Source organism: Myotis nattereri (genome assembly GCF_964212035.1).
Source record: "Myotis nattereri genome assembly, chromosome: 16".
NCBI classification, from domain to species: Eukaryota; Metazoa; Chordata; class Mammalia; order Chiroptera; family Vespertilionidae; genus Myotis; species Myotis nattereri.
In genome coordinates this window covers 49,828,499-49,856,346 of record NC_138091.1, presented here as the reverse complement: position 1 = coordinate 49,856,346, position 27,848 = coordinate 49,828,499, and the positions used below count along the sequence as shown (strand labels likewise).

The window sequence follows — 27,848 nt, the reverse complement described above, 5'->3', positions numbered from 1 at the left end:
TGTTCAGGGGTCCAACTAAAAACTGTGCATTCTAATTCAACAAAAATGGAAGACTCCTTGAAGCCAGCAATCTCCCTTTAATTACATAGCTGGACACTAAGGGCAAAATCCCCAGCACAACAGAGGTTTAATTCATGTTACTAGATCTGACCACCAGTTCGAAGGAATTTTATGACTACATGAACTCCACCTTCAAGGTCAGAGGGAGCTATATCACCCACAATGCATTTGGGTAGGAGAGCGAAAACGGGCATCCATGGCACTGTCACGCAAGAGAGAACGTGTTTTGTGAGACATGTCTGGAAGAAGCAGAGTCATTTCTGAGCAGAGCTGATGAAGCCCGTTGGTCACCAAAAGCGTTTTTGGTGTTCAACTATGAAAAGGTCAGCCCCTCCTTGCCTGCTTTGTGATTATATTCCAAAGATACGAAGTCCACTGCATTTGGGGAAGCCAGCCCCCCCCCCCCCCCCCAGTCTCAGTGCCAGCTCCTCTAATGCTGGGTAATAACTATTTCTATACTATGACCTATGGTGTGGCAGGAGCGATGAACAGCAAAGGAGGGGAGGACCTCAATTAAAAAGCTAGTCAGCCAGATGCAAGCAAAAACAATAAGAATGATAGCAAAATACACAGAACGAAGTGACACATAAGATCGAGTGGCCAAGAATTCCATTTTGAAGGCCACCACCTTGGACAATGCAAACCTCAGGATAACGTATACTGATGATCCCCACACTGTGTGCTGAGACACAATGAGGCAGGGCAGCGAACTCACGAGGGCACCATCAGGTACTGTAAATGTATGAAAGAAACAGAGCAACATCTGCAGGACATGGTACAAACCACCACTATTACGTTGTTCGGACCTAGTGACCTAAGAAGTGGGATTATTAAGTATTTCTTTTGGCCTAGGGCACCATGAAAACATTTACTGAGACAACCAATGACACCATGAAGAGAAAGTTTGGGAATCCCCAGCATACACTTTTTGTGTATGTGTGTGAGGCTTGGAGGATAGATAAGCACAGTCAGATACACACAATTTTGAGCTAAATCCACATGCCCATTTTCCATTTCAGGAAGTTAGAAGCTGCTATTTAATCAACTCTTTCTGACTTTATCAGTGGGACCCAATGGTCATTAGAACAATGGACTGTTCCTCCATATCAGGGCTGTCAATCATGGCCGAGAGATGAGGGCCATGTCTGAAATCAGGGACAATCCGACTGATACTTTATCATCAAACATATGCATTAGGTGAGTTCTTTTTCCTTCAAAGTCATCAATTTGGAAGACTCTACACTTATTCCAGGAAGGTTGAAATTACTTAAAAACAAATGCACACTTTTTGGGGGGAAATACACATTTGAAATTATCTTCAGAGCCCATGCATGGTCATTTAAAAAAACTCAAGTCATAGTAAAACTTCAGCTCTGAGGGAAGATTTGAATTCTAGAAATTGCAAAGCACAAAGCTGGGAGCTAAGTCTGATACTGAAAGGCAGATAAAGCAAACAAGAAAATACCTCATAAGGATTTTTGTCAAACAAACTACTAAGGAGCAATTATAATATGATTCCGCATGTTACCCGGATGGGAGAGGAAATGAATTCTGAAGACTTTTCTGAAAGAGAAATGGCAAATGTATTTTAGCAGCAGTATTTATATAAATATACAGTCTTTCATAGTGGCTACTCCGAAGGGCAGTACCCATTGATGCATACACACAGAAGGCACTCTCTTAAAGTCATGCCCATCACTTTTTTGGCAAACATGGAAATCAACAGTATATTTTTATAAACATAAAGCCAATTTATAATATGGACAATTATAGGATACCCAGAAAAAAACAGCATGATTCTTTTATAGAGATACACTGACTTTCTACTACACTGATATAGACAAAGCTAATATTCAGATGGTGCATGTCTCTCTCTCTCTCTCTCTCTCTCTCTCTCTCTCTCTCTATATATATATATATATATATATATATATATATATATATATAGTGTTTGGGACACACATACAGTATACACACTTTTGAATAATTATTAATCCCAATGGGTTAAATCTGAAAAGAAAGAAACATCAATTGAGCTATAAGCTGTTAAAGTGTGTATGTGATTTTAGGCATGATATACATATACCTGTATGTATGTATGTATGTGTGTGTGTGTGTATATATATATATATATATATATATATATATATATCCAGAGACTCCCAACTTACATCAGCTTAAATATAGTTTATGCATCTTTATATTTTAAAATTAGTTGTTTATAACTTATAACACAGTTCTAAAAAAAAAGCACATTCTATAATTTGGACTTGTAAGGCTAGGAAGCCATTCTACTTTGGTACATAAGATACTTAATCACCATGTAGTACATCATTTCTCTGGAGAAAAGACATCCCAATTTTTCCATCAGTCTTCCAGGAACATGCCTTCTCTTACAGTGGCAAAGGTGTCCCCACTGATGAGGACAGGGAAAGAAGTGGGGGCTCCCGTTCCTCTCCACAGTCCCTCTTTACTCTTTGCAAATGTCCAAGAGAAATATTAACTCTTTAGAAGGTACTAGACCAGTGTTCTCAACCCTGGCGCACACCAGAATCACATGAGTGGCTTGAAAAAAAAACACCAATTCCCAGGCCCCACCCTGGACAGATGAAACCCAAATCCCTGGGACCCTGACAAAGACGGTATTTCCAAGCCCCCAGCAATTCCAATGTGAACTGGGGTTGAGGATCAATGACAAACTCCATCTGTACCCCAGTATGGTAACTAACTCCTTCTCTACGCCAATATGACTGTTGTGCAAGTCCAGGCCCAGGGCTCACTGGCTAGAGAGGTGTGCACATGAGAAACACTCTCAGTTAAGAATATTTCCAAGTAGAAACTACACTGAACAACAGGTAGGAGTGACCTGACCCAGACCAGACAGATGTTTTCTTTACATATTTCACAAAGCTGTACGGAAGGACCTCAGATTTGTATCTACTACTTTCTTTTTGTATAAGATGGATGAATCAAAGCAAAAAATACAGTTGTGATTGTTTCTTTCTCTCTGACTCAGAGAGGAACCTGCAGATTGAGGACAGTGGGTCCGGAAGGGAACAGCCATGATCACTAGGATCATATGCCTTTTCCGGTAGAAAAAGATGCAGACAAGGGTAGCTTCAGAGCAGATGAAACGGATGCCGACTCAAACAGGTATCTCTTGAAACTGAAAGCAAAGACATGTGTGATTGCAAGCCACACCCACTCTGGGCAACTGCTAGCAGTCAGAGGTCAAGAGCAAAGAGAAAACGCAAACAGAGAAAAATACACGATTGCACTTCCAAGTCTGAAAAGGGAAGAAGGGAAAGATTTGAGGGAGCAGTCTTCTCTCCATATTTGTGAACTTCAGGCAAAGAAAGAAACAAGAGTGTGTCCTCCTCTTCCTCTTTTCATCAAAACCTTCTGCCTCGTATTGCAAGAGCAGACTTGTCTGAGCCCAAAGTCCCAAAGCAATGTCTCCCGGTTGCCTTTTCCCTGGGGATCACTTCACTCCTTGATCTTCGAGGAACCTAAGCCCCAAATCAGAGAACGCATTGGTGTGCTTGGCTGCGAGGAAGAGTTCTTGTCCGCTGCTAGGAGTGCACGGTGGAGCTAGCCTCATCCCGTGGAGCAAGCGCCTGCATGCTCCTGAAGAAAGATGCGCCTCAAGTCAAGTCGTGGAAACCTGCCAGTCCATTCCTAGGAATTACTCCGCCCCTCCCCGTTATCTCTGCATCTGATCAAAGGACACCTAACTGCCTTTCATTTTCTTCTACTGCAGCCCTTCCATGGATAGTAAGGCTTCTTCACTGAATAAAACAAAATCAAAAAAGGTGAATACGTGAGCTACAAGGCAATCCTGGGGGTCTGTCCATTGTAGGAGGAGCAACGCAGAAGGAACCAATTCTCTGTGTGGTTTGAAGTGTATTTGCCCTCGTGGCTGACGAATGTCCTCCTTACTAGGTACAGATATTCACAGAAGCCACTTGGCTGTAGGGGGACTTATCAAATACACACGCACACACACACACACACACAGGGGTGGTAGAAAAATCACATCACGAATCACAATCCATTAAGACTACACCACAAATGTCAAAAGAACCCAGTTTGTGACTCTTTGAGCTGTGAGAAAAGTGACTTGATGTTTTCCAAAGTCGGGAAAAGAGTCTGACCAGCATACCTTGCCACTCCACCTGGAATATGTGGTTAGGACCCAGGACTGAGCAGAAATCTGAGAACATGCGGGAGCCACAACAGCTGAAAACACAGATATTTCACAAGAAGAGCTGCTTGTTGATACTTTTATAATACTCTTAAAGATGCATATTAAATAATTTCTTCTGGACCACAGACACAGTTGAACTTAAAACATAAAAGCCCTATAAATATTGACGACCCAGCCTTGTCTTCTGTGTCTTCCTCCTTGCATAAAATGGAATCTTTCCAACCAAGCGCTTAAACATAAATATTAAAATAATAAGTGGGACAGACTACAGGTCTACTTACAATTTCATCACTACTGTAGCACCTTTTTGACCAGGGCCAATGCACTCATTTTGTAAAGAACAAGAAAAGTCTGCGAAGCTTACGGACTCATATGACACATCATTAAATATTTAATCACCTTTTTAAGTCCTAAGCTTTTATCATATTTCATCCATCTAGACAGTTCAATCTATACTATAGATTCCAAGGCCCCTTTTGGAGGGGGGAGAAAAAGAAAACTGGGAGAAAAAAGCCTTCTGAGAGGCAGGGTTAAATTATCTCAAGGATGAGTTTCTGTTGGCGCTTTAGTGACCTTGCTTCACCCCGTAAACCCACCAATCCACAGGAGGGTCAACCGATTGAGTCCATCGTTTTAGTCTCCAATAATCAATTTTACAAAAGATGCCACATCTGTTGCTTTGGATTCATGTAGAGTGAAAAACGGATGTTGCTGGGAAAGAAAAGAAAAAATACATGATATTAAAATTTGTCACTGACAAGGTATGCGATGAGTTAATTAACAGATCTGTTTGGTAAACAAATTAATACCCCTATCAGGGCTAAACTGGACTCTTCCTACTTCATCACAAATCAAGTTCACATCTAGTGATGCAAACATTTTTATTTTTTAAAATATATTTTATTGATTTTTTACAGAGAGGAAGGGAGAGGGATAGAGAGTTAGAAACATCGATGGGAGAGAAACATCAATCAGCTGCCTCCTCCACACTCCCTACTGGGGATGTGCCGGCAACCAAGGTATATGCCCTTGACCAGAATCGAACCTGGGACCCTTCAGTCGGCAGGCCGACACTCTATCCCAGGGGTGGGCAAACTTTTTGACTCGAGGGCCACAATGGGTTCTTGAACTGGACCGGAGGGCCGGAACAAAAGCATGGATGGAGTGTTTGTGTGAACTAATATAAATTCAAAGTAAACATCATTACATAAAAGGGTACGGTCTTTTTTTTTTTAGTTTTATTCATTTCAAACGGGCCGGATCCGGCCCGCGGGCCGTAGTTTGCCCACGGCTGCTCTATCCACTGAGCCAAACCGGTTAGGGCGATGCAAGCATTTTTAAAGATATTTCCTCTTAGCTGCCACTCTCCCATTTTGATATGTTCCCACTACAGAGGACCTATTGCTTAAACATATTACGTAATTAGGCTACATAGATCCTATTTATGGTAAAATCCAAGGATCAGCAAAGACATTTCAAACTCTGATTTATACATAACCCAGCTCTACAAAGAACTGTTATACTGATATAGCAGTAAAATAATTACAAGTTTCACAGGTTTATGCACAGTCACTTCTCGGGAAATAGGTGGTAGAATGAAAAACCAATTTTGCAGGACAGTAAACGGGCAAGACACTGCCTGCCCTTGACCCTGGAGAGCTGGTTTGGACTGGAAGGGCTAACAAAGCCACTTTCTAAGCCACATCTACAGCCTTGAGTTAGACTTACGTCTGTCTCTCTTGAGGAAGAGTTGATCCTTCTGGAAAATCATGTGGACTGCCAAACTCTAGCTATGGGTGGGGAAAACGCAACTCGGAGATCCAAGGTGGAAAAGCCAAAGAAATGGTCTCTATTCACGCAGGTCACATGAAATCAACTTTATAAGAACATCAAGCCCAGCACTTTGCTCGGGGAATAGACATGGTCTGACACGAGAGGCCATGCATTTCAAAACAAGTTTGGAGGAAACAAAGCCATTGTCTCTGCACCAGAACCGTCTTCCCTAAATAACTCCATGTTGTGACAGCAACTGCCTGGCTGTACACTGGTCGCTTCCACCTCTAATTAGAAGGAGATACATCAGCTCATGATCCATCCACAGTTCTCACAGGGGAAATACAGCCAACCAACCAAATCAAAAAGGGCAGTCCCTTCAGGTAGGACCTGAGCCGGGTCCTGCTCCCCACTGCCCCACCACACAACATGGCCACCTTCCTGGTTGTCTGCTGGTATTCTTTCCAGCGACTGGAGGAGCGGCTAACTATGAGCGCTTTTGCATGCAGATGAGTATATATGTGACTCACTCTGTTTCCCCTGACTTGGGATTTTAGTTTACAACCTTCATGTTGCCCAGCTGTAGGGTTTCTAATTATATTTGTTGTAAACCGGACAGGAGGGGGCTGGATGAGTCAGCCCTGTGGGGAACTGAATGCCCACCCATGGAAGTTTGAGGAAACAATGCAAAGGGGAGAGGAACAAAAATATATATATATATATAAAGCCCCGAAGAAGGTAGGTGGTCACTGCTCAGTATCAGGACCCAGAAAATGGGAAAGGCGTTCTGCTTTGGCCCATCTGAAGAGAGAGGTTGGGTGTTGGCTCGGAGCCTCAAACCCACGAGATGAACTGAAGCTCTTGATGTCGGATCCTTGGTGCTGAGCTCTCTAAGTAAGTAAATACAGCGTTACTTCTGATTCCTAACCACTCACACAGCACACTTACCACGCGCTTCACCACCATGCTCATTAGCTTCCCCACATCCCCTTGACATTTGGCGATCTTTTCATATACTTCAAAGTCTTTTACTATCAAAACAGGACATGCGAAACCTCAGATCATCTCAGTGACTGCTTCCCAGGCCAGCCAGCCCGTCTTGCCTCTGGTTCTGTTGGTGGCTTTTAGTTCAGTGGATGGAGCCCAAGTCTGTGAATGAATTCAATAACCTGACCTGACATCGCTTTATAAAAAAAAAAAAATTCTCAGACATCTTCCAGTTTATTCTCGGGCTGGGGAAATGCAATGACAGCCAGAGGGCAGAGCGAGGGGAGGCAGGCAGGCTTGGCAGGATGGAAAGTGTGACTCGCCTGTGTGTGTGGGTTTGGAGGCTATAAAAGGTTATGGGGGGAACCCGGGTCCTTCTATAAGCAGTGCACTAAAAATAGCAAGGACAGTGACCAGGGGATGAGCAAATTAGGCCCCATGAAGTCATTGCCAGGCTGGGTTTCCCAAAAAAGGAGCCAGGTACAGGAAGGAAAGAATTCACCAGTGGCTGCACCTGGAGAAAACATGGAGTTCCAGGAACGTGATGCCAGGAGCATTAGGGCAATACAACCACCAATGGTCTCCATAGCCTACGAACAACACCTCACCCCTCAGGATGATGGTTTTCTATGGGGTCAGTCATCCTTAACGCTGCCATTCAATCTAGAACATCCCAAGGGATGTGGAGAACATAATCACCTCACTAGGCAATCACTTACGTTGCCTGGTTATCATTTCTGGTGGTTATCATCTGAGACAGGGGTCGACCACCGGTGGTCCAGGGTCCAAATCTAGCCCACTGCCTGTTTCCAAATAAAGTTTTATTGGCACACGGCCAGGCCCATTTGTTTACATACTGAATATGGCTACTCTCACACTCAAACAACAGAAGTGAGCAGTCCCACAAAGCCAAAAACACTTACTATCTAACCCTTTACAGAAAAAGCTGGCTGGCCCCTGGTGTAGAAGAACAAATTCTACTGAGTCATGTCCTCCAATGGGAGTCTGAGAGAACAAGCAAACAAGATGATAGGAAAGCAAATACACCCACTCAATCCAAGTTAGAAAGAAAAACACTTGAGATTTCTATAAGAGGTACATGTCTGGGTTGGGGCCGTAATTATAGTGTCCTTCACCTGAAAAAGGGATTTCTGTCTTTTCTACCTCTTCACCAACTCCTACCACCTAAACAATGGCCCCTCGGCAAGTGCTTTCCCACCACTGAAGTCAAAGAGCTTGGACTCAGATTTTCCACTTAAAAACCTCAATTCCACAGAAAAGCAAAGAGCCCTTATGGCCTTAAAAGGCAAGTCCAGTTCCAGTCCACAGAGGCTCGCGCCATACAAGCAAAGGGCTGCCCACACAACCTGACAACATTAATATGCAGACCACAGACGACTACAGCGTTAGAATACACAGGGAAGGTAGAATTCAACACCGGGCGGCCGATGTATGTTAAGTTAGAAATCAGCATTTTTTTTCTTTAGTATTTTCCACTGAAACCTCTGATAAGAGGTCTCTTAGAAGAAGAAGAAGAAAAAAGTTTTGCATTTTAAATGGCCAGAAACATATAGGAAATGTTCTCCTTTTACATGAAAATACTGACAAACAAGGCAAGCTTCCAATAGGGGTCCTGGCTCCATAGGACCCCACAGGGACCACTCACGTCTGCTGCACTTTGTGTGAAATTCATTTCTATTGCCCTGGGGGTGGCCTAAGCAAACCAAAAAGGGGAACCCAGGGCAGAAATGGCTGCCGGCTGGCTATTAAAAACCTGATCAGGGTGAACAGTCAACCTGAACATGTAGTATGCTAAGATTTTCTCAAGGATTACTCATCTTTTCCCCCTCGATTGGGGGTCTTAGTTGAATAAAGCTGGGAGAATGCTGAGTCGCAGGGGCTGCGTTTTCTACAAGCTCCATCTACTCAGGAGTTAGAATTTATTCCTTCCCCTTTCTTTCTTTCTTTCTTTCTTTCTCAGGATCCTCAAATAAGTGAGGTCATACAGTATTTATTTTTCTGTCTGACTTATTTCACTTTGCATAATATCCTCAAGCTTCATCCATGGTGTTGCAAAGAGCAGAATTTCCTTCTTTTAAAAAAATATGTTTTTACCAACTTCAGAAAGGGAGAGGGAGAGAGCGATAGAGGCATCAATGACGAGAATCATTGATCAGCTACCTGCTCCCAAATGGGGATTGGACCTGGAACCCAGGCATGTGCCCTGTCCAGGAATCGTACTGTGACCTCCTGAGTCACAGGTTGATACTCAACCACTGAGCCATACCGCTATGCCACAATTTACTTTTTTTTTTTTGACTGAATTAATATTCTAGTGTGTGTGTGTGTGGGGGGGGGGGAATCACAATTTCTTTATTTATCCATGAACAGACACTTAGACTATTTCCATGCCTCAACTATCTATCTATCTATATAAAAGCCTAAGCAACCGTCTGACCGGCCGACTGGCCAGTATGCACAATGACCACCAGGGGGCAGACGCTCAATGCACAGGCATGGAAACATGGAACAGACTGATGAATCTCAGAGGGAAGGGGGGAGAGGAGAGGGTAAGAAGAGATTATCCAAAGATCTTATGTGCATACTAGAAGCCCAGTGTACGGATTTATGCACCAGTGGGGTCCCTCGGCCTGGCCTGTGGGGATCGGACTGAAACTGGCTCTCTGATATCCCCTGATGGGTCCCAGATTGCGAGAGGGTGCAGGCCTGGCCAAGGGACCCCCCTGGTGCAAAAATCTGTGCACTGGGCCTCTAGTCTATATACAAAAGCCTAAGCAACTGGCCAACTGGCCAACAGTTCGACCATCCAACTGGTAGCTATGACGCGCATTGACTACCAGGGGGCAGACGCTCAATGCAGGAGCTGCTGAGTGACAGCAACTTTGCAGAATACCCTTTCGCACTCTGGGACCCATTGAGGGATGTCAGACTGCCGGTTTTGGCCCTATCCCCACAGGCCAGGCCAAGGGACCCCACTGGTGCACAAATCTGTGCACCAGGCCTCTTGTTATAAATAATGCTGCATTAAATATGGGGGTGCAGATACCTCACTGAGACAGTGATTCTATTCCCTTCAAATATACACCCAGAAGTAGAATTGCTAAATGATATGATAGTTCTAATTTTAATTTTTTTGAGGAACCTCCACACTGCTTCCCATAGTGGCTGTACCAATTTACATTCTCACCAACAGTGCAGAAGGGTTCTCTTTTCTCCACATCCCCGCTAACACTTATCTCTTGTCTTTTTTATAAAAGCCATTCTAACAGTGTGAGATGATATCTCATGTTGGTTTTCGTTTGTAGTTCTCTCATGATTAGTAATAGTGAGAACCTTTTCATGTACTTGTTGGCAAAAATCCACAAGTGGGATCACATCAAACTAAAATGCTTCTGCATAGCCAAAGAAACCATCAACAAAATGAAAGGGCAATCTACAGAATGGGAGAAAATATTTGCAAACCATGTGTCTGATAAGGGATTACTATCCTATCCACAATAGATAAAGAACATGTAAAACTAAATAGAAAAAAAAAGTTTGACTTAAAAATAGGCAAAGGACCTAAATAGACATTTTTCCAAAGAAGATATACAAATGGCCAACAAGCTCCTTTTTCCAAGTTGGAGCCACCTCACCATACCTCTTGCTCAGAGGAATCAGTAACCTGCCCCTCTACACCTGCCCTGATCGGTCTTGATGCTGAGCACTGCTTGCGAGTGGGATGGGATCGGAGCAAGCAAGCATTGTATGCCTGCTGGGTACCTGTGGTCTAGTAAGAAAGGTGTCAATGTTTTCTCTCCTCTCTTCTGCAGATTGCATGAACAGAACTCTTCCATCCCTTGCTACAATTAAAACCTTTATAATTGTAACAAATCTGGGGGGGGGGGGAGTGTTTAAGAGACATTAGTAAATAATCTAAATTTTATAATTTTTCAAAAAAAAAGTGTTCCTCCCACACTCAACATACACTGAGATATGGACTGCCAAGTCTGTCTAGTTGCCTGCCATCTATGTTAAAGAATCCTTTGTAATTAGCTTATAAAAGAAGGTACCACAACTTAAGAGAAGCTATTTTAAAACAACAACTTGGAAGTCTTATTTCCACAGGTCATGCAGATGGTAAACTATGAATGCTGAAGTCGTATAATTCAGATGATTATGTCTCTGTCTTTTCTCCACACAGTAAAAAGCAGAAGGAAAAAAATGAAGGGATTCTTTCCTCCCTAAACAGCCATCAAAAAGAAATTCCTCCAAATAGTCCTAAATATTTTATCAAAAATCAATCAGTCACATAGCATTGACATGTCTTTCAATATTAAAATCCTTTAAATCATGCTTTCCTTCATTTTATATAGTAACTAGAGGCCTGGTGCATGAAAATTTGTGCACTCGGGGAGAGGAGTCCCTCAGCCTGGCCTGTTCCCTCTCACAGTCTGGGACCCCTTGGGGGATGTCCACCTGCTGGCTTAGGCTCACTCCCTGGGGGATTGGGCCTAAGCTGGCAGTCAGACATCCCTCTAGCAGCCCTGGACCCCTTGGGGGATATCCAATTGTGGCTTAGGCCCACTGCCCTAAGCCATAGTCAGACATCCTTAGTACTTACTGCAGAGGAGGCAGGAGAGGCTCCCACCACTGCCACTGTGCTCATCACCCGTGAGCTCCGCTTCTGGCTGAGTGGTGCTCCCCTGTGGGAGCACACTGACCACCAGGGGACAGCTCCTGCATTAAGCGTCTGCCTCCTGGTGGTGAGTGCACGTCATAGTGACCGGTCATTCCACCATTTGGGTCAATTTGCATATTACTCTTTTATTATATAGGATATATGACTCTTCCTGTCTTTAATATTTGAAAATATAAATTTTATAGACATATTTGGCCTAGATGCTATTGTTTATCAGCATGGAAAGTTTGCTAAAGCTGTTAACATGGCCCATGTTATACTACAAGAGGATTTAGGACAAATGAAGGGCTCAATGGTTTTTTTTCCCCTTCAGTTTTATTCCAGTTATCAATACCTCAATGAGTCAGTCAGCTCTTCCACTATGGTTGTTCGATTGTGATTTAGGTATCAGGTACTTTATTGCTACTCACTGTTAGTTTGGACATGTTTATGACGCTAACAGTACTCACCATAAGCTCTGGATATGTTGGCCGTTCTTTGGAATTCTTCTTCAAGCTTAAAGGAAAAAAAATTAATCACATTAAAATCTAGAAATCATCTGCATTTTCACTAGCCTAGGATTTCAGAACTTGTAGAACACTAAACACAACCCACTTTAAAAACATACTGAAACCAAAGATCTCCTATCTTGACTTTCCACTTCTATTATATTTACAAGTTATATCTTAAATCACTCCGTGTGTACCTTACGGGAAAGAAAAGGTGTGTGAGTGCATGTGCGTCTGTGTGTTTACTTTCCTTTGGTACTTTACCAATGATGTATAAACTAGCTTTTCTGATCTAAAGCCATTCTATTTCAACATACACATCTACTTTCTTTCAAAACAATTTGTACTCCACCCCCACTGGCAAAGAACTTGGCAGGTGTTCCTTATATTACATCTGTTATCTCTTCCCTGTCTTCAATACCTTGTTCTCCTTGCTCCCAATCCCCTGAACATATAATTTGCTTTTATACATTCTTAGCCAAACCTGCCCAAGACAGAAGCAATACTCCCAATAAAATGTCTAAGGCAGTGGTTCTCAACTTTCCTAATGCCGTGACCCTTTAATACAGGTCCTCATGTTGTGGTGACCCCCAACCATAAAATTATTTTCGTTGCTACTTCGTAACTGTAATGTTGCTACTGTTATGAATCGTAATGTAAATATCTGATCTGCAGGATGTATTTTCATTGTTACAAATTGAACATAATTAAAACACAGTGATTCATCACAAAAACAATATGTAATTATATATGTGTTTTCCAATGGTCTTAGGCGACCCCTGTGAAAGGGTCATTCGACCCCCAAAGGGGTCGCGACCCACAGGTTGAGAACCGCTGGTCTAAGGTAACGGTGCTTGTTTCCAACCTCTTTGCATGCCCTGAAAGAGAAAGTCACGGCTAGTGACTTAGCAATTTCTCTCCTTACAATACTTTGTGGTCATGCGCTCCTATCACTTAGCTGATACAGACACAGGCATTTTAATAGCATTGGATAAAACTGCCATCCGAAGAGACCTACCCCTGAATCCATCCCCAGCCTTACAATGGGAAGAAAAAAATAAAAAAAAGAAGTGGTTTATTTGGAGTTGGAATCCCAGGTTACAGAATGGAGAAAAGGATGATTTCGAAAACTGATTTGCCAGGCAACCTACACACTGCCCTTGCCCATGTGGCCACAAAATCGTCCACGGATGGAGAGGAACGTGGCCCGGTGCTGGAGGCGGCTGTGACCTGCGTTCATGGGTCACTCTGAGCACATGAGACCCAGGGTGAGCGCTGCTCCAGACGCGGAGCCCAACAACGAGGAGGGGATGGGAGCAGGTGCAGAGCCATAGGAGAGCGGAGTAGTTGAGACGCTTTGAGAAACTGTGGCTTAAAACAAAACGAAATGAAGGAAAAGAGGAAGCTTTTGAACCGAGACAACTTAAAGCAGCCTACCAGTTTATTCCGGGCCATGCTGTGGGTAGAAGAAGCCAGGGAACCTGGGACAGGGTACAGGTAGATGTGAGGAGAGAAGTTTCAGTCTGGAACTGAGGGCTGATCTAGGACCTAGCGACCCCAGTGACCAGATCACCTATGAGAGAAAGTTTCATCTCAACGGAGGATACAGGTAAGAGGGGATTAGAAAGAGGAATGATCAACGGCGGAGGTGGGCTGACATGGGAAGTTGTGCCTGGATGGGATGAATGAGGCCTCGTCACCCCCACTCACGCCTCTGCGTGTCCCTGTCTCCTGAGATTCCACAACGGCAGAGATCCATTTGGTAATGAACTTGCCATCTCTTTTCTTTTCAGGTAGAAGAACTTGAAACTTCCGTTTTTTAAGGAGAGGTAATTTTAAGTCAGGAAGAGTGTAAGAAAATTTCTCCAGTATTTTTTTTTTAAATCTGTATAAAGAAAATGTGGGCAACTCTCCCAAGTGGATCCGTCAAAATGGGTTAAGGACTCCTGAAATCTCAGAGATTGCCCGTCAGCAGGCTAGGTCTCAACTTACAGCCACTAATCAGGAGGCTCAAAATCTACCGTGAGCACCACGGCAGCGTTGACAGAAAGTATGTACACAGCAAAGCAGGGCTGTTTATTGCATTAATGTAGCCGACAGAACCCACTCTACCTTCCAAATTGAGAACACGTCAAAACCTGTCCTCGGAATCGCACAATCCTCAGCGTCAGGTTAGGGGGAAAGGCGCTTCCGTGTTCAATAGGAAGTGCTTGGAATTCGGTATAAAATAACAACAGCGGAGCTCAAAGCGACACTGATTTCTTTTGGATCTGAGTCAAGACATTTGAATTTTCAAGTGGCTTATCATTTTCAAGCGTGCAATTAGCTCACAGCCCTAATTCCTCGTCCAAATGCCACAGCACACGCTCCTGACCGTGGCCAACACTGAAAGGCAGCTTCATGCTCTCTTGAGGATCGCTAGGCTCAAGTTTGTGCTGACCGGAGGATTTCTGTCTGCTTGAATCTGGCCTGCCCCCCCGCCCCCCCATCATTTCCAAGAAGGCTAAGCAGTACATCCACAAAATAAACACACACACTGCCTTCCAAGCCATACATATGTCATCAGCTAAATACATAGCCAGTGCCTCTTTTACTGTCCTTCCTGAACAAGTTGGGAACTATATTTGCTTGTCTCTGTTTTATACTAGTTCCTCTGAGTCAGACAGTGTCAATGTCCGGGTGGGCCTCCAACACACGCCAACGTGCCCCTAGGCAGGTCAGCTGGCCGGAGCCTCTTCCACCGGCCTGAAGGGAGAGCAGAACCGAAGGCAAGCTGCTCTGGCGTTCTGGAGGGGGGCGGGGGGTGTCTCCGGTGACCTCCATCAGTCCCCGAGCTGGAGACTATAGGAAGGGGCTGCGGTGAACAGTGTGAGCCTGCGAGGACCCCGTTGCCTGGAGAGACCCATTTGTTTAGCCTTCTGCTGGGCTAGACCGCATGGCTTCTCAATCAGACTTCTCTGGGATGAAACCCCCAACGAGGCATCCACGGTCGGCATGACTCACACCAGGAAAAGCCCCATGTGGGGGGCGGGGAGGGGGGCGGGGAAGGAGAAGACAACCCCATTCAGTAGCCCCTATTCCAAAGTAAGTGCACCAAGGAAGGGTTGGGCGTTTATTGTGGTTTTTCCCTTCAAGTTCACGAGGGATAAATGCCGTAACATTTTCTTTCCTCCACACCTTCCCTCAAGATTATGTTTCTCTGATGTTATTGCAAAAGAAATCAAGCAGCTGGATCTCTGGGCTCTAGAGCTAACTCGCCTGGCCTGCGAGTGCTTCCTACTCCGCCCCACACCCCACACGAACTGACACCCACATATTCAATCCGAGGACAGTGGCTTCCAAGTGGATCCCCTGGATGAAGCTGTATGGAACGGAGCACCACTATGATGTCATCGGATGCTTAGGGAGGACGCCTCTCACGAGAGCTCACGAATCCTCTGATGGAGAACTAGCTGTGAGCAATATACCCCTTTTCTTCTAGGTCCACGGTTAGTCCAGAGACAGATGTTGGCGCCAAAAGCATAGATATATCCATCTCGAAACTGGATATTAAATCCTTCACTTTCCAAATCTGGAGTCCCCGTCCTCACTTACAATAAAGAGTTGGGGCTTTTTGAGATGTGTTGAAGAATCAAGGCCTAGGTCATAAAAAATATTTAAAAATCCATGGCGATCACTCCAAAAAGTGTCCTTTCATGAAGATGTGTCTCAACAACACAGTTTTCTATGTAGGAAAATGGAGAACCCACCATAAAAGGGAGCTGCCCTCAGAGGTTGTGTCCTTCTCTCCATCGCGGAAAAGAAGAGGTGCTCTTAGGTTATGATAATTTTCTCACTCTTTCCACCCGGCTCCAGATCAAACTTAGAACCCTCAGTGCTAACACAAGTGAAACAATTAGACTGCCATGAGGGGAGGTAGGCATTTGTGTGCTAATACATACAAAAAAATTAAAATGCTTCCACAAAGATCTGAGCCATTCGTAAAATCATTCCGCCAAAACACAGACAATGGCAGGCTACCCTCAGACCTCAAGGGTGGCATGGGGCTGGAGCTAACCAAAAGTCCAAGAGGCCTCAGTTTCACCAGCGACAGGCAGTTGCTTTGTCTCGGGATGTTTCCCAATAGAAGCTGTATTCACAACGCTTCCTCCAAAGAACCTGGAGGCCAGGGGGGTATGAAGACGCTGTACCCTCCCCAGCCCCTTCCTCAGCAGCAAGTGGCCAGCACTGATCCTCTCCAAGGCCCCTTCTCTGATGTCCCCCGCCCCCCAATTCTTCCCTGCCTCTGCAGGATGCCCAGATAAGCTCACTTGGCTCCATTCTGTGCTTTCCTTTCGCATCCCTTCCCAGCATCCCTCACAAAGATCATTAGCATCCAAGCACATTAGGCACCATGGTCCCTATGCAAACAGAAACCATGAGATTTTTCTGGAGAAAACCGCTCCCTCTCCTACTTTCCTCCATTCCGCTGGCAATGTTGATGCAAAGTTTACAGCATCCGTATGGCTCCTTTCATCGTTCCACTCCAACCATCTTTGCATTCCCTTCTCAGACCCCCAATGCTGTCTGTCATACCACCGGGGCATGTGGAGCCAGCCAGCAAGTACCCTGTAGGAGACAGCCTACCAAACGCTGGAAGTGCTTTCAAGACTTCCAGGTACCTGAGTAACACCCTGAAACTAGCCACTGCCTTCTCATCCAAGGCGATCCTTGGCGTCTGACCTCCTGCCCACCCCTGCCTGAACCTCCAATGGGTCCCACCATCTTTCTCTTTATGTCCTAATCAACATCCAATTGCTTAGCCCTCTCATAACAGAGTTTTTCCCTTTTATGACATGAGGCACGAGGTTTCTCCTGCTTGGAATACCCTTCCCTCCCCTCCTTGCCTTTCACTTGGACATCCCGTCATGTGGTGTCAGCTCAGGATTTACCTCCTCCAGAAACGCCACCCCAATGCCTTTTCTCTGAGCTCCCCAAATACTCTAGAAATATCTCCACCCCTGGGCCTGCCACAGCCTGAGCTCAGTGAGGACAGGGGCTGGATGGAGGCATCTCTGTTGCTCCAGCTCCGAGGGCTCACTCCACAAATGCGCTGGAATGAATGCATGCGTGATGGACTAGACCCGATGGAGGAACTTCTCAGAACGCCTGCTCTTCCTGCGCCCGGGCACCTGGGAGACGGGTTTTCTTACCACTGCGAGGTAAAGTCGACAAACTCTTCGGAGAACTTGTCTGCGGGCAGCTGTGGTGACGGCTCTTCCACCACCTGTTTGAGCTGCTGGAAAGGAGTTCCCCATGAATCGTAGGGAAACCGAAGGATGGCCAACTCAATCTGGGGGGAGAGGAGAAAAGGAGATGACGCTGAAATCGGGGTCCCCTACGGAATCCGCTGTGTCTTCCCCCAGGAGAACCAGGGGGGAGAAACCATGGGGAAGTTCAAGTACAATTTTAGGAGAAAAGAAACTAATCATAAGTTCTCTAGCAAATTCCCCCACCCCCACCCCCGCCGATTTCCTAGTGCTAGGGATGGTCAAATATAATCTTCCTAAGCCTGTTTAAAACCGGGTCCTCCCCCTAACCCACGGTGGCCCTTTAAAGTGACAGGCCGCAGTCTTACACTTCGAGATTTAAAGCAACCGGGTTTTCCACCTTTCAGTCCAAAAAGGGATTCTCAGCCCCAAGACTTTAAGAGCTGTGTACATCTGCTGCCACCTGCAGGTCCCTCCCGGGAACGAAACAAAAACAACGGAGGACCCAAGGACTGATCTTTTTTTGGACTTGAATAAAGGCCGCTTTGCTGTCATAGATCACATGTTTGCTGGGCAGGGATGTGAAGTCACTCGCCGATTAAACAGCTGCTGCGCCTGGGAAGGAGCCAGGAGCGCCGTGGAGAACTCAGGCCCTCGCCGTACAGTGAGCATCACTAAAGTCAGTCACCAGGCACTGATCGGAGAACTTTAGGGCCGAGCCTCCGAAATCACACTATTTTATCATGTCTTTTCCCTGCACCTGACCTCGGCAGCCAAGACGTCTATCGTAGCCAGATTCGGAGATGCGCACGTCCTGGATGACACAGCTCTTACAGGGTCCACACGCACTGTCACTTTTTTGAGTGGCTTAAGCTTCCCTGACCCTTGGTGAGAATAATTTAATTTTAAGAAAACTACCGGGAGCTGTCGTCGGACCCTCTCGTTTTACAGATGAGAACAGTTAGACAGTCCATCACCTACGCAAGGGCAGACGGCTCCTGAGAGGTGGAACAGAGAGCACAACAGGGTTGGCCCAATCCCAGCTCTGCATTCCTCCTGCACCTACTGCAAGCCACTGCCACTCAGAACCCCCTGCCATCTCAGGCACAAAGGATGCCCGAGACCAGCACAGAGGACGTCTGCCCAGAACCTCATCGCCCACGACGGTTATCATGCGCTACCATGGTGATGCCCAGGCTCCAAATGTCAGACTTCACACTGTAGCCCTTCTGGTTGAGCTCCGGGTTTATCCTTTCCGGCTGGAGAGGAGACAGAAAAAGACAGAGGTGGCATTCTTAGCTCAGTCAAGTCTCTGGGGGTGAGGGCAGCACCCGTTGCCAAGTGAGTTGTCTGAAGCTGTCAACGCTGCCTCCCAGGCCAAGCAGGCTCACCAGCGACAATAAATATCCATGCCGCCGCAGCTCCTGCCCTCATTCTACATTAGTCTTCTTCTTGGAGACAAGAATAAATTACAGTCCCCTCACCATTCAAAACTGGTTTTCATTTTCCTTCAGAAGAAACGGGATATCAAGCTGCTTTGCCAGTCTAGACTGTTCCTTGTTAAAAACGCCAACAGTCCAGCCCAGCCGGTGTGGCACAGTGACTGAGCATGAAGCTAGGAACCAGAAGGTCATAGTTCGATTCCCGATCAGGGCACTTGCCTGGGTTGCGGGCTCGATCCCCAGTGGGGGGCGTGCAGGAAGCAGCCCATCACTGATTCTCTCTCATCACTGATGTTTCTCTCTCTCTCTCTCCCTCTCCCTTCCTCTCTGAAATAAATAAAATATATATTGTTTTAAAAAAAGAAAGGAAAAACCTAAAAAAAAAAAAAAAACCTCACAGAAAACACCAACAGTCTAACAGTCCAGAACTCAGTGAAAAAAAAATTAGTAAGAGTCCCTGGGCTACTGTCTGGCGTTAAACTGACCCACTTGTAGTTAAACAGGGACAAGAGGTTTTTAAATTCCAAACACAAAGTCCATTTCAACATTGAACACAGTAGGAGTCCTGTAAGTTAAAGGGGACCCCCAGGTCTCTGCTGAGGGCAGTGAATCCTCACAGCTATGAGTTTCTCCCAGACTAACCTGAATGATTCACTCAGGTCATTTAAATTCTTTTTACTGTTTTGTTTTTAACAAACAAGGAGACACGACCTTGCGACTCAGGGTGGGAAAATGTGTGGGCTGCATGCATTATTTACGTTTTTCAAACAATATATCTTTTTATTTGTTTGTTTTTGTTTCAAACAATATACCTTTTGCATGATTTAAATATATATATATATATATATATATATACATATATATATATATATATATATAGCAAGTGACTGAGGATTTCAGACAGGAAATGTTCAAGAAAAAAAAGAAGATTCAGAGTATTTCTTGGGTCTTAGTTACATTTCCATTTCCCCTCCTATAGCCATCCAATTCCTATTTCCTGGCGCGGTTCGCATTCTGACGCCACCCCCAGCCCTGGACTTACAGCCATGTACGGTTTGCATCCAGCATCGATAGTTTTAGCCACCGAGTCCACAAGGTAGCCACTGATGCCAAAGTCGCACATCTTCACTTGGCCCAGAGCATTGATGAGCACGTTGGAAGGCTTGACGTCTGAAAGCAAGAACAAGGAGAGGCGTCATCCCAGCCTGCTCTGAGGATGCATCGCCCCTACCTACCACCAGAGGGCCTGAAATCTCCATTTCTCCTCAGCTTCCTTTCCCCGTGGCCAACACAAGAGTAAATGCCACCCCTGACTCACTGACATACTTCTTATTACTTTCAACTTGATTTCTATTTCATGGGTTGTCTTTCTTGTAGGACTGTGTGAAGCCACCAATGGATAAGAACTGTTTCATCAAAAAAAAAAAAAAAAAGAAGGAAAGGAAGGGAAGGGAAGGGAAGGGAAGGGAAGGGAAGGGAAGGGAAGGGAAGGGAAGGGAAGCCTAGACAGCATGGCTCAATGGTTGAGCATTGACCTATAAACCAGGAGGTCACAGTTCGATTCCCAGTCAGGGCACATGCAGGAGGCAGCCAATCAATGATTCTCTCTCATCACTGATGTTTCTATCTCTCTTTCTCTCCCTTCCTCTCTGAAATCAATAAAAATATATGTATTTTTAAAAGGAATTGTTTCTTCTATTTTATCATCTTTATTCTTTCCAACACCCATCATATAGTAAGAATTTGACAAATTATTACTGAATCAAGCGCCCAATTCCATGGACATAGTCTGAATTATTCGATCTGAATAAATCCTAGAGACCAGCTGGACACCGTTGTAATGAACAACACTATACAGTCCACTTAAAACTCTCTTATGATGGGAGATCTCACGTGAAGTGTTCTTATGACAATGGCAAAATTTTTAAAAGCCCAGTTTCGAATGATCTACTGCACAGTTAGTGCAGGAATAATAGCCCATGGAATGAAGGGCACACTGTGACGTAATAATATACCAAATACAATAAACCCAACCAGTGTTGGTTGAAGCACCGTTAAGAAGTGTGTCAGAGGTCATGGAGTGGAACTCATCATGAACTCAGATATTCCTGAGTCCACGAGGCAGGTCACAGAATATACATGTGGATGGAGGGGTATTGCTGAATCCTTAAGTTGGGAAAGACATGGCACCTGCCCAAGTAGATGAACCGCTGTTATCTCTGGATAATGGAATTAAAAATTATAGTGCATTGTTCCCCTGGGACACTATTCACAAAGTCCATGTAATCAGAAAAAAAAACGTTATTCTAAAAACTTTTACAATTATGCTTTATAATTCCCCCTTCAATGGAATGGCAGGCAGGCATTTCATTTCCTTATTGTTTGATTGTATATACATTCTCTCATATGATGAAATATTTCATCATTTTAAAATAAACCGTTATCAATTGGGTTCACATTTGTTGGTAATCAACATTTTTCTTCCTATCTGGACTCTGTCCCACTTCTCCTCCTCCTCCTCTTCCTCCTTCCGATTTTTCCAGTTTTTAAGAATAACAATGGCAATAGGCATCCTTTGGAGGCATTTCACATTATTTTCTGGCTCAGAGAACATAAAAATTACCAAATTCAATACTTTATTAGCTATCAATACTTTCCATTAATTTTTCCAAAAACCTGGTTGAACAAATCATGTCCTTGTTTTATATTCTACCTATACTAATTCCCTACTTGGTGCTTGCATATTTCTCATGTCCTTTCATGGGTTTGTTGTATATCTGCTTATTTCCCTATCAAGAATTCCTATGTAGAACATTAATAAGAATAGCTTTTCTTCTCAGATACCTCTCAGGGCATCTATTACAGGGCTGTAAAAATATAGTGCTGCATACTGCTGGTGAAATGAGTATTAGAGAGAAGTGGGTAGATATGTGGATTGAGGAAAGATGGAAGAATGGATATATGGGTGGGTGGATGGATAAAGAGATAACAGGAAGGAAAAGGGGAAGGGGAAAGAAGAGACACATCTACCACTGTTCTCATTTTACCCTGCCTCCTGGAGTCAGAAAAGGCTATGCTTCAGACCACACCTTTTCACTCTTGAATGTGCACAGAAATTACCATCTGGTTAAAACGTAGTCAGTTGGTCTTGTGACCCACGGTTCTACTTTCTAACAAGCTCCCAGGTGACGGCCAGGCTGAATGAATGTTTACCCTATTCTCTGGAACTGTCCATCGGGTGATCCCACAGCTCTGCTTGGTAACAGGTATTTTATATTTGACTAAGGTGTAATGTACAGCCCATGCCTTCTGATGCCCTTGGATAAGATAAAGAACAGCCACTTGTAGGGTTTGCGATCCAGTCCCAAGGGAAAACCCTGCAATGCTCTTGCCTGACTCAATCCCACTCCCATCCATTGTGGCGGAGAACTCAAGTCAAAGACCCAAACTCTAGGAGAGGAACAGCCAGGGCAGCCCCAGGATGCTTACCTCGATGGATGACAGAGAGCTTACTGTGCAAATGCTCTAAAGCTTTAACAATCTGCAAGAGAAACACAGGATAGATTGATGTCCCTCATCCCTGGAAAGAAATCTAATGATAAGCATATCCAGGTTGATTATCCCTGCCTTAAGGTCACGAGGTGAAGTATTTACCAGAGAGTGGTGGTCCTTTCCAGAAAAATGCACAGGAAGTTACACGAACTAGACTCTACCCACGAGAGAGGACTCTATCCTATAGCAGAGTGTATGTCTCACTCCTGTATCTTGGTTTTCATTTGGTCTCCAGCATTTTTTTTTCTCTCCACCCTCCTTAACCTCAATAGCTTTTAAGGGAAAACACCTTCCTTCCATTTCATTTTTTTTCTGCTTCCTTCTATGCTTATGAGTCCTATGAAAATGTGTAATAATCTACAAATAAAAATTAAATGATGTCAGAATATAGACACTAGGAATGCGGTCATAGCAGATGAAGGCACAACTGAGAGGCACTTGAACTGAGAGTTTACCACACTGAGCCAGAGGTCAGATTTGCTGCAGTGCTCAGAGAGAAAGGCATTCATCTCTCCATCCTCAGGTACACTCTTGCATTCAACATGTACTGGATGGCTCTACGGTACCATGTCCTCATACTGGGGACACAATGACACAGGAGACCTAGACGTCTCACGCTCTCTTTGTAGGATCCATTGTGTACTCACAGAAACTGCTATTTTCCCTAAGATGTCCTCTGGAATGGTTTGGCCTTTATCAATCACTTGTTTGTAGAATTTATCTAGTGATGTATCCATGAGCTCCATGCAGATCCAAACATCACCCTAGAGAACAATGGGTTCAGAGATGGTTAGAGAGGATGGAAATCGGAAAAAGAGAGAACAGTGCACACCTGTCAGGAAGAACTACTTCTTGCCTGAGTTTTCAAAGGAAATGGACAGTTTCTCTTCAAAATCTCAGGAATTCATTGAACAAGCAAGATGATCTCCAAAGAGCAAACTAGCAGACAGCCAAGCAGAACTGGCATGTGATCACCTACGCCTTAGTGAAAACTAGCATCAAAATACTCAGAGAGACAAGCAGCAGAATGCCCCAAAGCCAAGCCTTTACTGGGACTGCCCCTAGGAGTTAGGTCTAGAAGCCTGTTCCATGGCTGACCTCCCGTGTGGAGCATTGGCCATAGCCAATCAAAGGGCTGGTTTGAACAGTGAGGTTGAAGCATTGTAAACACAGAGGTAGAGCAAAGAGAGAAATATAAGTCTATATGGTACAAAAGCAGGCTACATAAAACGTAGCAAGGAGCCAAAGGACCAGAACATTTCAGACATTTTTTAACATTTATTTAATTTATTGATTTATTTGAGAGAGAGAGAGAGAGAGAGAGAGAGAGAGAGAGAGAGAGATTGATTTGTTGTTCCATTTATTTATGTATTCATTGGTTGATTCTTATATGTGTCCTGACCAGGGATCAAACCCGCAACCTTGACATATCGGATGACACTCTAATCAACTGAGCCACCCGGCCAGAGCAGAATATTTCATATTTTAAGGGCTCTATCCAAATCGATGGACAATTGAAATAGACAGTTCTGCCAAAAGACAAAGCAAAACAGAGAGGAGAAAGAGCCACAGCGCCTTGAACAGGGCTCCACACATCTGAAAATACCACCATCTCCGCCATCTCTGCACCGGGGCATTGTGCTATGGATGCAAAGCCCAAGACTCTAGGAGACCTGTCCACCCAGAGAGAGGACCACGATGGTACACGGCATCTATGTGGTCAGAGGCACTTCTTCATGAGTGACTGTCCCCCTCAACTTTGAACTGAAAGGTCACTTACCTCCCGGAAGAGCGCGCCGTAAAAGGTGACCGTAAAGGGACAGTCCACTGTCCTCATGGAGACATCCAGGTCCATCAGTAGCCTTTTCTGCTCCTGGCTGTTCACGGTGGCCCGGATCCGCTGAGTGGGAATGCATGGTAAAATGCAGGGTTACTGCTCGGAGGATGAAGCAGGGACCTTAAAAGAGTCCCTTCCTGAAAACAGTACACAAAGCCACAGCACAACTTCTAGCAACAACCCTTTGAACAGCCACCCTAAGTGACTGGCTATTTGTAACAAAAGAAAAATAAGGAAGGTTGTTATTCATTTGATTTCCTAAATAACCCCTGGTTCAAAAAAAAAACACCAAAAAAAACCCCACCCCCAAACAACTGATAATATATTTTGGAAAATGTGCAGATGTTTGGAAATGTATTTCCAAATTACAAAAACAGTCTGGTTTATTGTATTATGTCTGTTCAGTGCAAAGAGGCCACAGTAGGAATTACTCTGGCTGAATCCGAGTCCTTCAATAAAGGCCAAAAGCCCCACTTTGGAAACAAGTAAGAATCGTTGGGCTCAGCAGCAGCTGTAAGAGAACTGATGCAGCTGTGGGAAATAGAAGGCACCAAACAGAAACGGAGAAATCCTTCGTTTACATCCCAGTGCTTGTGGGAGAAGAGGAACCTTGCACATCAGCAAACAGGGCCTTACAGAAATACGATTACTTCACTAAATCGCAGGAACAATACTTCACGAGGCATTCACATTTTCTGCCTACTTAGCAAGGAGTCTGAAGGAGAACAAACTGAAAAATCTACAAGGTAAGGAAAAGGTATCTCCATTCTCCAAAAACAAAGGGATCCAAGTCATCTGACCACCCACACTCCTCACGATGGCCCAAATCTATTAGCTCATCTAGAGATGGTGATTTGCCAAGGTCCTCCCAGCATCCACTCAAGAAATATGCAATGATTATACATTTCTTTTTATAGGGCAGAAACTATGCAAATTCACTCAAGATGTATTTTACCCTCCCTTTCTTCCACAAGTGGAGACAATTTTCCTCTCCCTCAGTTCTGGTTTCCTGGTTTTTTAGGGACACTTCTTTAAAAGAAATAGCATGTAGAGTAAAAGAGACTTTTGAGACATAACAACCAAATGCAATATGTGAACATTTGTTTGGATTCTATTTAGAAGAACCAACAGTGGGACGACAAAAAAAACACAACAAAACAAAAAGACACCTTCAAGACAATCAAGGTAATCTTAATTTAGAGCTGGTAAAAGATGATATTAAGGAAGTATTTTCTACACATTTGGAGGGCAATCTGTTCCCTGCGAGTAATATTTTCTGCTCCACCCTTTCAAGACTGTTTTGCTTCTATGAAGAAAGCTGATTTGCACTGGGGATGGACAAATGTGCACACCGCAGACAGAACATGTTTGGGGAACGCCAACTCTACCTTCACTGCCATGATCTGCCCGCTGGGCACATGTTTCATCTTCTCCACCACTCCGTACGCACCTCGGCCCAGCTCCGTGATAGGCTCCAGGTCATCTGCCTTCACCTCAAAGTTCTGCAGGAGAGAAAAAGCATGCAATAAGACAGAGAAAAATAAAATTAACAGTAGACTACCCTGTCCTCTCTCTGGTTTCTCCCAGCATTCTAAGGGTTATTGCTGGTCCAGAGGCTTTTTCAAGCAGCCACTGAAAGTAAGAAGCACTGGGAGATGTTCAGACTCCCAAAGCATGTCACTTGCCTGTCACAGGTGATATAGAGATCCAACTCTAATTTAGCTTCCAAATTGCTCCATTTAAGCTGTCTACACTGGGGTTTAGACAGTCATGCCTCCTTAAATACATGTGTATGTGCTGACTGATGGCAACTAGGTCTGTGCTTGGACTTTGAGAAAAACTCCCTCCCCACAGAGAATCATCTACTCTCTTCAACTGCCTTCCATCAGGACCACAACAGCCTGATTTCAACTCGACATTCAAAAGTATCAAGCCCAGCCAGCATGGCTCAGTGGTTGAGCGGTGACCTATGAACCAGGAGGTCGCGGTACGATTCCAGTTAGGGCACATGCCTGGGTTGTAGGCTCAATCCCCAGTGTGGGGTGTGCAGAAGGCAGCCAATCAATGATTCTCTCTCGTCATTGATGTTTCTATCTTTCCCTCTCCCTTCCTCTCTGAAATCAATAAAAATATATTTAAATATACATTTATTTAAATAACTATATATTTACCTTATCTTGAAGTTTTTTTTATCAAGAGTTCCACATACTACTTTTTTTAAAATTCAAACTTTCTGATCTATCCCATGACAAAATATTACAGAAAATATTTTTCAATGAGACACAACTTTTCTCACCTGGTTTCCGATAGAAATGCAAGCTTTGGAGTCTAAATCTCGAGGCGGCCTAAGAAAAACAAGGGGGGAAGGGGGAAAACGTGAGCGTTTAATCAAAAATGTCCTTCCCAAATCAAATGCGATTGGAAAGATTTTTCCTTAGAAATCAGGAGGAAGTCTCTGAGTAACATAAAGCAGCATACACGTGTTCACAGTGTGGGATTTGGAATAAAATACATCTGGGTTTAAATCATTTAATCTCTTGGAGCTTCCATTTCTTCTTTAAGGTGAGGATATTGGTATACCTACCTCATAGAGTAGGAGTATCAAATACTTACCTCAAAGAGAGTAATAGTACCCAGTAAAGTGCTTAGCAGAATGCCTAACATACAGTAAATATCCAACAAATAGGAGCCACATGAGTATAGTTATATAATTACATTATTCCAGGTCGCCTCAAACTTTGTTTTCATCCTATATTTACTGTATGTTAGGCATTCTGCTAAGCACTTTACTGGGTACTCTTACTCTCTTTGAGGTAAGTATTTGATACTCCTACTCTATGAGGTAGGTATACCAATATCCTCACCTTAAAGAAGAAATGGAAGCTCCAAGAGATTAAATGATTTAAACCCAGATGTATTTTATTCCAAATCCCACACTGTGAACACGTGTATGCTGCTTTATGTTACTCATAGACTTTCATCCTAGAACACCAAGTGCCCAGTGACCCCCCTACTTTTTCCACAACTGTTTAAAAAAAAACAAACCAACAACAATAATGGCAAAATGGTTAACTCACAAAATTCACAGACCATAAGAATTCAAAATCTATCTGGTCCCTGCCTTTATAAATGGGAGAGAAAAGGTCTGGAGAGGTGAAATGACTTGTCCAAGGTCACAACAAACCCAGGTCCCCTGATTTCCAGGTCAGGAGACCTTCTCTTCTATCAGGCTGCCTAATTCAGTCGTGACAGTTCTTCTCTACAGAGTGCACATACCATCCAAGGCTCAGCCCGGCAGCCTGAGGCCTGCTGAAGTCGTGTCTCCGTAAGACAGAGCACGGCCGTGTGTTTATTTCTACTACTTCACTGCTGCCTGGATTGATATCAAGCCACTTAAGAGAAAGATGTTTGGCTTTGGCTCTGCTCCTAACGAGGAGCTTAGAAAAGCATTTTCCTGAAATAAATGCACCGAAAACATCACGACACAAATCGTATGTGCCAGGAAACATACTGTTAATATGGCCAAATAATAGAGCAACTGAGGGGCCGTC

General features: G+C 44.2%; 1 protein-coding gene across 3 annotated transcripts in view; it reads right to left on the bottom strand.

Moving 5' to 3' along the window:
• Window positions 1–3,019: 3,019 nt before the first annotated feature.
• MAP2K6 (mitogen-activated protein kinase kinase 6) overlaps window positions 3,020–27,848 on the bottom strand; it is a 130,257-nt gene continuing 105,428 nt past the window's right edge. For all 3 annotated transcript variants that reach the window (XM_081109877.1, XM_081109876.1, XM_081109875.1), the window contains 10 exons: window positions 26,594–26,642; window positions 25,686–25,799; window positions 24,241–24,360; window positions 23,108–23,224; window positions 22,398–22,449; window positions 19,951–20,078; window positions 18,648–18,725; window positions 17,410–17,549; window positions 12,179–12,224; window positions 3,020–4,978 (listed from right to left, as the gene is read on the bottom strand). In XM_081109877.1, coding sequence (XP_080966003.1) covers window positions 4,901–4,978; window positions 12,179–12,224; window positions 17,410–17,549; window positions 18,648–18,725; window positions 19,951–20,078; window positions 22,398–22,449; window positions 23,108–23,224; window positions 24,241–24,360; window positions 25,686–25,724 — 798 coding nt within the window. In that variant the 5' untranslated portion in view covers window positions 25,725–25,799; window positions 26,594–26,642 and the 3' untranslated portion in view covers window positions 3,020–4,900. The remainder of the gene's footprint in view (window positions 4,979–12,178; window positions 12,225–17,409; window positions 17,550–18,647; window positions 18,726–19,950; window positions 20,079–22,397; window positions 22,450–23,107; window positions 23,225–24,240; window positions 24,361–25,685; window positions 25,800–26,593; window positions 26,643–27,848) is intronic.